Source organism: Lytechinus variegatus, chromosome 10 (genome assembly GCF_018143015.1).
Source record: "Lytechinus variegatus isolate NC3 chromosome 10, Lvar_3.0, whole genome shotgun sequence".
NCBI classification, from domain to species: domain Eukaryota; kingdom Metazoa; phylum Echinodermata; class Echinoidea; order Temnopleuroida; family Toxopneustidae; genus Lytechinus; species Lytechinus variegatus.
Window position 1 is genome coordinate 31,026,892 of NC_054749.1, and position 8,519 is coordinate 31,035,410.

Genomic DNA, 8,519 nt, shown 5'->3' on the forward strand with positions numbered 1-8,519 from the left:
TTGCAAATAGCGTCCATGCTTTATGGGCATACTTTTAGCTCTTAATTTAATTCATTTTCGTTATGGGTTTTATAAAGGCTTATTTTGAGCCATGTTTTAGGTAAACGTGCTACTTACATACAATGTTATTTAAGAAACTCTGCATGTCAAACATTATCTGTTTATGCTTAGTTCCTACTATGTATATCATAATTATCAATGTTAGATTCTGTTAATTTATTTCTTGTTACGCATGGTAATAACCCCCCCCAAAAAAAAAAAAGAAAGCAATTAAGTAAGCATGCAAGTAACACCATTTTTCTGCAAATCGTAACATTTTCAACGATAAATATACCCTCAGTGTTGAAAATAATATTAATGATAATAATGATACAACTGCCTTTACTATCGTTACCACCAGCAATTCTACTACTACTACTACTAAGGATTATAACAATAATTATAGTAATAATAATAGAAGTAGTAATAATAATAACAATAATAATATCATTAATAATGATAATAATGCTAGTGATAATAACAATAACAATGAAAATAATGAAATAAATTAAGCTAATAAAAGTGATAATGATAATAATAATAATGACAGTATACCAATGACGATAACGATGATAATATTCACAATTATGACAATTGCAACAAAAATGTAACTATGATAATAGTATTGATATCGATGATTATAGTAATTATTACACAACTAAAAAGGAATAAGTCTCATTATCAAATATAAACATTTCACGTCACGTGTGTATATAATAATAATAATATTCCGCATTTATATAGCGCTTAATACATCGGAACGATGTCTCTAAGCGCTTTACAGACATATTATTACCCCGGTTATCGGATCCTTGCATGCCCGCATACAATGTATGCACCTTCTCCACTCCCTGGGGAGCATTCCAACAAGAGTTCCAAGACTCAATTGCTAGGCATACTACATATAGGCTTTCACATCCTACCGGGTACCCATTTAACACCTGGGTGGAGAGTGGCAAAGTGTGGATTAACGCCTTGCCAAAGGACGCTAGGCCATGGTGGGATTCGAACACACAACCCTCTGATTACAAGGCGAGAGTCAGCACCGCTACACCACGACGCTTCCACAATTTATACGGTCAGGCGGTAAGCCCACACTATCAATTAGGCACTCTCCCAAATTTTGAAGTGCCCAGGGGACATGTCATCTCATTTCCTGATCCTTGACGACGCCCCCACCTCCCTGTCATCCCCGCATTTCACTAATAGCCCCCTACCTATAATCAAATAAAGCCATACTTTCAACCTGCACACCCCCCCCCTCGCCCCATGATTCTTTCCCTTCCAACCCCATGGTAATCATCTAAATCCTTTCCTCCCTTTCATCTCAATGGTAATTATCATATCCCCCTCCTCCCCATCCACCTTCGTAGTAATCATCATATCCCCCTCCTCCCCATCCACCTTCATAGTAATCATCATATCCCCCTCCTCCCCATCCACCTTCATAGTAATCATCATATCCCCCTCCTCCCCTTCCACCTCCATGGTAATCATCATATCCCCCTCCTCCCCATCCACCTTCATAGTAATCATCATATCCCCCTCCTCCCCATCCACCTTCATAGTAATCATCATATCCCCCTCCTCCCCTTCCACCTCCATGGTAATCATCATATCCCCCTCCTCCCCATCCACCTCCATGGGAATCATCATATCCCTCTCCTCCCCTTTCACCTCCATGGTAATCATCATCATATCCCCCTCCTCCCCTTCCACCCCCATGGTAATCATCATATCTCCCTCCTCCCCTCCCACCTCCATGGTAATCATCATATCCCCCTCCTCCCCTTTCACCTCCATGGTAATCATCATATCCCCCTCCTCCCCTTTCACCTCCATGGTAATCATCATATCCCCCTCCTCCCCTTTCACCTCCATGGTAATCATCATATCCCCCTCCTCCCCTTCCACCTCCATGGTAATCATCATATCCCTCTCCTCCCCTCCCACCTCCATGGTAATCATCATATCCCCCTCCTCCCTTTTCACCTCCATGGTAATCATCATATCCCCCTCCTCCCCTTCCACCTCCATGGTAATCATCATATCCCCCTCCTCCCCTTCCACCTCCATGGTAATCATCATATCCCCCTCCTCCCCTTCCACCTCCATGGTAATCATCATATCCCCCTCCTCCCCATCCACCTTCGTAGTAATCATCATATCCCCCTCCTCCCCTTTCACCTCCATAGTAATCATCATATCCCCCTCCTCCCCATCCACCTTCGTAGTAATCATCATATCCCCCTCCTCCCCATCCACCTCCATGGTAATCATCATATCCCCCTCCTCCCCTTTCACCTCCATGGGAATCATCATATCCCCCTCCTCCCCTTTCACCTCCATAGTAATCATCATATCACCCTCCTCCCCATCCACCTCCATGTTAAACATCATATCCCCCTCCTCCCCATCCACCTCCATAGTAATCATCATATCCCCCTCCTCCCCTTCCACCCCCATGGTAATCATCATATCTCCCTCCTCCCCTCCCACCTCCATGGTAATCATCATATCTCCCTCCTCCCCTTTCACCTCCATGGTAATCAGTAATCATCATATCCCCCTCCTCCCCTTCCACCTCCATGGTAATCATCATATCCCCCTCCTCCCCTTCCACCTCCATGGTAATCATCATATCTCCCTCCTCCCCTCCCACCTCCATGGTAATCATCATATCTCCCTCCTCCCCTTCCACCTCCATGGTAATCATCATATCCCCCTCCTCCCCATCCACCTCCATGGTAATCATCATATCCCCCTCCTCCCCTTCCACCCCCATGGTAATCATCATACCTCCCTCCTCCCCTCCCAACTCCATGTTAAACATCATAGTAATCATCATATCCCTCTCCTCCCCTTTCACCTCCATGGTAATCATCATATCTCCCTCCTCCCCTTTCACCTCCATGGTAATCATCATATCCCCCTCCTCCCCTTCCACCTCCATGGTAATCATCATATCCCCCTCCTCCCCTCCCACCTCCATGGTAATCATCATATCTCCCTCCTCCCCTTTCACCTCCATGGTAATCATCATATCTCCCTCCTCCCCTTCCACCTCCATAGTAATCATCATATCCCTCTCCTCCCCTTTCACCTCCATGGTAATCATCATATCCCCCTCCTCCCCTTCCACCTCCATGGTAATCATCATATCCCCCTCCTCCCCTTCCACCTCCATGGTAATCATCATATCTCCCTCCTCCCCTCCCACCTCCATGGTAATCATCATATCCCCCTCCTCCCCATCCACCTCCATGGTAATCATCATATCCCCCTCCTCCCCTTCCACCTCCATGGTAATCATCATATCCCCCTCCTCCCCATCCACCTCCATGGTAATCATCATATCCCCCTCCTCCCCTTCCACCCCCATGGTAATCATCATACCTCCCTCCTCCCCTCCCAACTCCATGTTAAACATCATAGTAATCATCATATCCCTCTCCTCCCCTTTCACCTCCATGGTAATCATCATATCTCCCTCCTCCCCTTTCACCTCCATGGTAATCATCATATCCCCCTCCTCCCCTTCCACCTCCATGGTAATCATCATATCCCCCTCCTCCCCTTCCACCTCCATGGTAATCATCATATCCCCATCCTCTCATTCCATCCCACCTTCCATGATCTTCTTTGGATGTGGAATCATTGTCTTTCTGATCAAGAAAATTGAAGTTAGAGCTACTTTCAAAACTAAAACTGTCAGAATTCCAGGACGAGATTTCCATTCCCTGGAGCTGAGAATAGCTGACCTGACAGACGAACTTGAATTTTCTTCCACACGTTTTACTGGACCACTTATCACCGGACGGCCCCATCACGGCACACTTTGCCACTCGACTGTAAGTAGGGTCACCGGGTGCCCAGTCTATTGAAATGAGATAAAACAAAATGGATTCGATCATGCAGGCAGTGACAAAACTAGTAGGAAGGGGGTACGTGCCCCCCTTTTTTTGACTCAGTGGTCAAAAAAGCGGGGGCGGAAAGAAAAACATTGTTGGACAAGGAAAAAGGAAAATATGAAATAAATTTACTGAGGGTCTATAATAGTATGGCTATCTGAATGGCACATTCTTAACCCATTCAACTGTATTATAATAAGAGATTTTTAAAGGTCAAGTACACCCCAGAAAATGTTGATTTTTAATCAATAAAGAAACATCAAAGAAGCATAATGCTGAAAATTTCATTAAAATAGGATGTAAAATAATAAAGTTACAACTTAAGGTTTCGCTTATTTTTCACAAAACATTTACATGCACAAGTTTGTGACATGCAGATGAGAGAGTCGATGATGTTGTTATAATTAATAAATATGTCATTCTTTACAGATTTGACAATAAGGACCAACTTGATTAAATCATAATATGTTAAACCAATAGTAATACCACGTTCAGGGAAAAACAAGACTTTGTTTCACACGAAAATGGCGAGTAATGGGAATATTTCATATGATAGAATACAAAAGAAAGTGAGTGTTATCATCAGTTCCCTTATCTGCATACCGATCAGATTGTGCTTATAACTGTTTTGTGAAAAAATATGGGAATAATACTTTAAAATGTCATGACTTTCTTATTTTACATCCGATTTTGTCGAAATTTTCAGAGTTGTCATTGTTGGATTTTTCTCTTGTTTATTCTAATATTTTTTTTGCTGGGGTGGACTTGTCCTTTAAGACTTGGGTTCCAGTCCAAGTAGCTATTCACGTCCAAAGAAGCACAAAAGAGATTACTGCTGAGTTGTTGCCTTTGGCTACATTGTATAATCCAAATTTTGATTAGCTAAATAAGTGGAAAATGTGATTATTCCTAAAGTGGTATATTCCAGGCTAAATAAGTATGATTTGAACAGATCATCATATCCCCCTCCAGAGTAAAATCAGATAAACAAAACACTGCAAAAATCAGGACAATCAGGAAAATATAGGACAATGAATAACAAAGTTATGACATTATATTACCAAGCATTGCATTTTTCAATTAAACTGTTCTATGCATGTTTTATGTATGTAATGAACAAGGTGATTATTATGTCATATCCCTATAAACAATATTTAAATCAATGATATTTATTTAACTTTTGTCAAGCGAGAATTAAAAAAAAGCTTGACAACTGATTCAATTCCTTTCTGAAACTATTTTCGTTACAAAGGAGAATGTCGTAAATATGCATAGAGATATATGATTTCATAATTATATCAAAGAGGAAAGTGAGGACATGATTTCATCAGCCCAACTAATGAATATGCATGATGGCGTGCATATAAATGTTTCCACAAAATATTGCCAACATTAAAAATTCAATATATTAGCGGATTTTCATGAAACTTTCAGCGGTTCGCTTGGTAAATTTTACACAGTTCATTTGGGGGTATAATTATTATCAGTCCGGTGTATCTATTTATATCTAAAATTAATGTTTTCCGATCACTTACGGCTAACTAAATATGAAAATCCATACAGTTATTACTGGTTATGTGTAGCAAATTATCACTTACACACATGCCCAGTATAAAATTGTTTCATAATTTAATAATTTAGGAAATAGTATACCATATTACCAGATCAGTGGTAGTGAAAAATAAAACTATTATCACTATAAAGCACAATTTTATTTGTCTAAATGCCCTGTATAAATATGACATCTGAAGTCAGGCAGAACTCTTGTTTTATCTTCTCAAGGGAAGATTCCGCCAGGTACATGCCTGACATTTTTTTTACTGGAGACAGATAAATTAACATTTTCATACGCTCTAATACATGTCATGCATGTAATACATACTTCTTAAAATTCGTGAATGAAAGGGTGAGCTGTTGGGTGCTCATGTTATTACAAAAAAATATGTGATTTCTTTCTAGTCAAATTTGTCTCACTACAGTCATTTCTGAACAACAAATAGTAAGATGTATATACATAGGCCTATCAGTGTCATCCAATTGGCTATTAATCTAGTCCCCGGATCGAGTCTGATTTAGTTTGGAGTATGGTTAACATAAACCCACACATAATTATATACACATTTATACATGACTTTAAGTCAATATACCTCGGAATGATGTCGTATTTTTCCAGGAGTCAACTTGACATTCCCAATCCTCTTTCCACCCTCGACAGTTCAACCAAAAAGCACTGTTCAGCAAGGAAAGTTCCATTGTCAAATTGTTGAACGTGGTTACTTCAAAACTGTTCTCAAATGCCAGAAGTGATGCTGCTGACCGTGACCCGGAAGTACTATTTAGGATGAGAGCATCAAGACAAAAGTCCTTACTTTTGATCCAAGTTAGTTTATACCTGGAAAAATAGTAGCACTTATTCCATCCCGCTATCCAACCAGCAGGACAACTCACATCCACTGGGAGAAAAAGAAAGAGAGATAACAGATTAGGAAAGAAAGTGATAAGGGGACGGAACATAAGGATGCAAAAAACATGGCATAAACCCCCAAAAATGAATTATAAATCTTTTAAATACCATGGTCGTATTCTGTTGAGCCAAGGGCAGAAATCACCCAAAATGTAAGCAGTAGGCCTATACATCTGCTTCTCCATTGGGAGAGAATAAAAAAAGGAAAAGTCCCCTTCAAATCACGTACCCGGTCCTGGTCTCTCTCTCGCTCCTGCAAATCGCACTTGCTCACTCCCTAGAAGGCTTTAGCAGCCAATTTAAATCATGTTTCCATAAGAAGTATATCAACGAAAAAGTTAAAATTGTAAGACTTTGTGCATCAGTCCGACGTTATACGTGATCCGATGGGTTGTCTATCGCAGAAAATATTGAAATATCGCTCGTAAATTGAAAAATGATTTTTGTTTAATGATACTTTACCAAGATCAAATATTGACGCATCCCGTCAGTTATAAATTTATTATACTTAAGCTACCATGGTTACTATAAACTAACCTTCGCTTGGTGCACTTATAGAGCGTGGTATCATCGTTTCTCCTAACGTTGTTTCTAGCAAGTGGTTCGTGTGGGTGGATCCCGTTCCAATGGGTGTACTCGGGATATGCTCCTTTCTAGCTATGTCTAATGTTGTAAATTCGACGTCGACATGTGATGCTGGATATTATAAAGAAAATCACAGTAGCATGACAAACAAGCAGATAACAGCAGTTCTCATTATCATCAAGAATATCAATTTTCTCGCGTAAAACAAAATTCCTCAAGTGTTGAAGACATATTTTGCTTTCTTTGTTTTGTGAATGCAAAATGCCACCTGTTTGAATTTCAGTTCTCTACAATAACTCAAAACTGTACTCAACTCTACTTACAGTTAGCGTTTATAGTACATACCAAGAGCGGGTACAATATACATGCTCCGACATTTTTCTTTCTTTCTTTATATTTTTCTCTCTTTTAGTCGCTTTTCCTTTACAAACCGGCAAGCATGCTGGTTATCTTTCTTTTTTAATTTGCAGTCATGCAACTCCCTCGATGTATACATGCCGTACTCTTTGAAAGCAAAGTTTAACAATATTCTGCTTCAATAAATTAAGTATTCTTCATTTTCCCGTTGCTTCTCTCCCTGACTTATACATGTACCTTTTTTGAACATTCGCCATATTCATGCCGCCCCAGAAAATAAAAAACCCTGCGTGAGGCATGGTCACATGGTTCTTACCTATTTCGCAGATGGATCCAGATATTCCTGGCGGACAGTGACAGATATAAGCATTTAATGTTTCCTCACAGTAGCCTCCATGTAGACAGGGGTTGCTCATGCAATCTGTGTGCGTTTGAAGAGTAGGGGAAGGCGGGGTAAGTTGAGCATAGGGGCAAGTTGACCCACCAGCCCCAGGCCAATAATGAATGAGTCAGACATTGTGGTGGTGTCATGTATTGATGACCCATAGCATAACCCCTAACCCCACCACATTTTTTTCCACTTTGAAACAAAAAGTAGTTTTTTTAGAGGGAAAAGTATGAATTTCAGCCAAAAAAGTAAAAAAGGGTGTGAAATAGATCAGTGCTTAGTACACACACACGTCTTTGAATATAGTAAAGACATGATAACAACATTGTTAGTCCAGGTATGGATCTTCATTCTTATTATAGTCTTTTATGATGGATGCATAATAAATGTGTGGATACAAAATTATCGCACTACGTTAGGACTGGGGTAAATTGAGCCAAACAGCATGGGGCAAGTTAAGTCATGGTAATTCTTATGGTAATGTATCTTAAAAAACAAACAAACCATAAAAATCGATTGAAATGCATGCTGAAAGGAGCAAATTTACATGACTACTCTTTTCCTTTTAAAGGATGTTAGTATTTATAGAGAATTAGCAAGTGAAATGACTTTAAACAAAAAAATTGACATGCTGGTTCTCCCCCATACATTTTGTACGTAGTTTTTGTGGCTCAACTTATCCCAGACAGTGGCACAACTTACCCCATATATGGGCCAAGTTGAGCCATTTAACATCGGTTTTTTCAAAGGTCACAATGACTTTCAGTGTGGGGGT

At 40.1% G+C, this 8,519-nt stretch overlaps 2 protein-coding genes across 2 annotated transcripts; both read right to left on the reverse strand.

Annotated features, from left to right (window-relative positions):
* Positions 1-1,366: 1,366 nt before the first annotated feature.
* LOC121423203 (glycine-rich protein DOT1-like) lies at positions 1,367-2,427 on the reverse strand. The gene is made up of 2 exons (XM_041618524.1): positions 2,406-2,427; positions 1,367-2,343 (listed from the first exon to the last, which is right to left on the reverse strand). Exons 1-2 carry the CDS (start codon positions 2,425-2,427, stop codon positions 1,367-1,369), a joined length of 999 nt encoding a protein of 332 aa, XP_041474458.1.
* Positions 2,428-3,461: 1,034 nt separating this feature from the next.
* Positions 3,462-7,772, reverse strand: LOC121423204 (versican core protein-like). Its single transcript, XM_041618525.1, has 4 exons — positions 7,673-7,772; positions 6,952-7,110; positions 6,098-6,403; positions 3,462-3,916 (listed from the first exon to the last, which is right to left on the reverse strand). The coding sequence occupies exons 1-4, from the start codon at positions 7,770-7,772 to the stop codon at positions 3,462-3,464; spliced, it is 1,020 nt and encodes a 339-aa protein (XP_041474459.1).
* Positions 7,773-8,519: the final 747 nt, after the last annotated feature.

What these genes read in the sequence shown, in the direction of transcription:
- LOC121423203 (XM_041618524.1), bottom strand. Translation starts at nt 2,427, where the DNA reads ATGGAGGTGGATGGGGAGGAGG. An exon ending in GGAGGTGGATGGGGAGGAGG is followed by an intron (nt 2,344 to 2,405) that starts GTGATATGATGA and finishes ATTCCCATGGAG; the next exon opens with GTGAAAGGGGAGGAGGGGGA.
- LOC121423204 (XM_041618525.1), bottom strand. Translation starts at nt 7,772, where the DNA reads ATGAGCAACCCCTGTCTACATGGAGGCTACTGTGAGGAAACATTAAAT. An exon ending in TGGATCCATCTGCGAAATAG is followed by an intron (nt 7,111 to 7,672) that starts GTAAGAACCATG and finishes TATAATATCCAG; the next exon opens with CATCACATGTCGACGTCGAA. An exon ending in TATAAGTGCACCAAGCGAAG is followed by an intron (nt 6,404 to 6,951) that starts GTTAGTTTATAG and finishes TTTTTCTCCCAG; the next exon opens with TGGATGTGAGTTGTCCTGCT.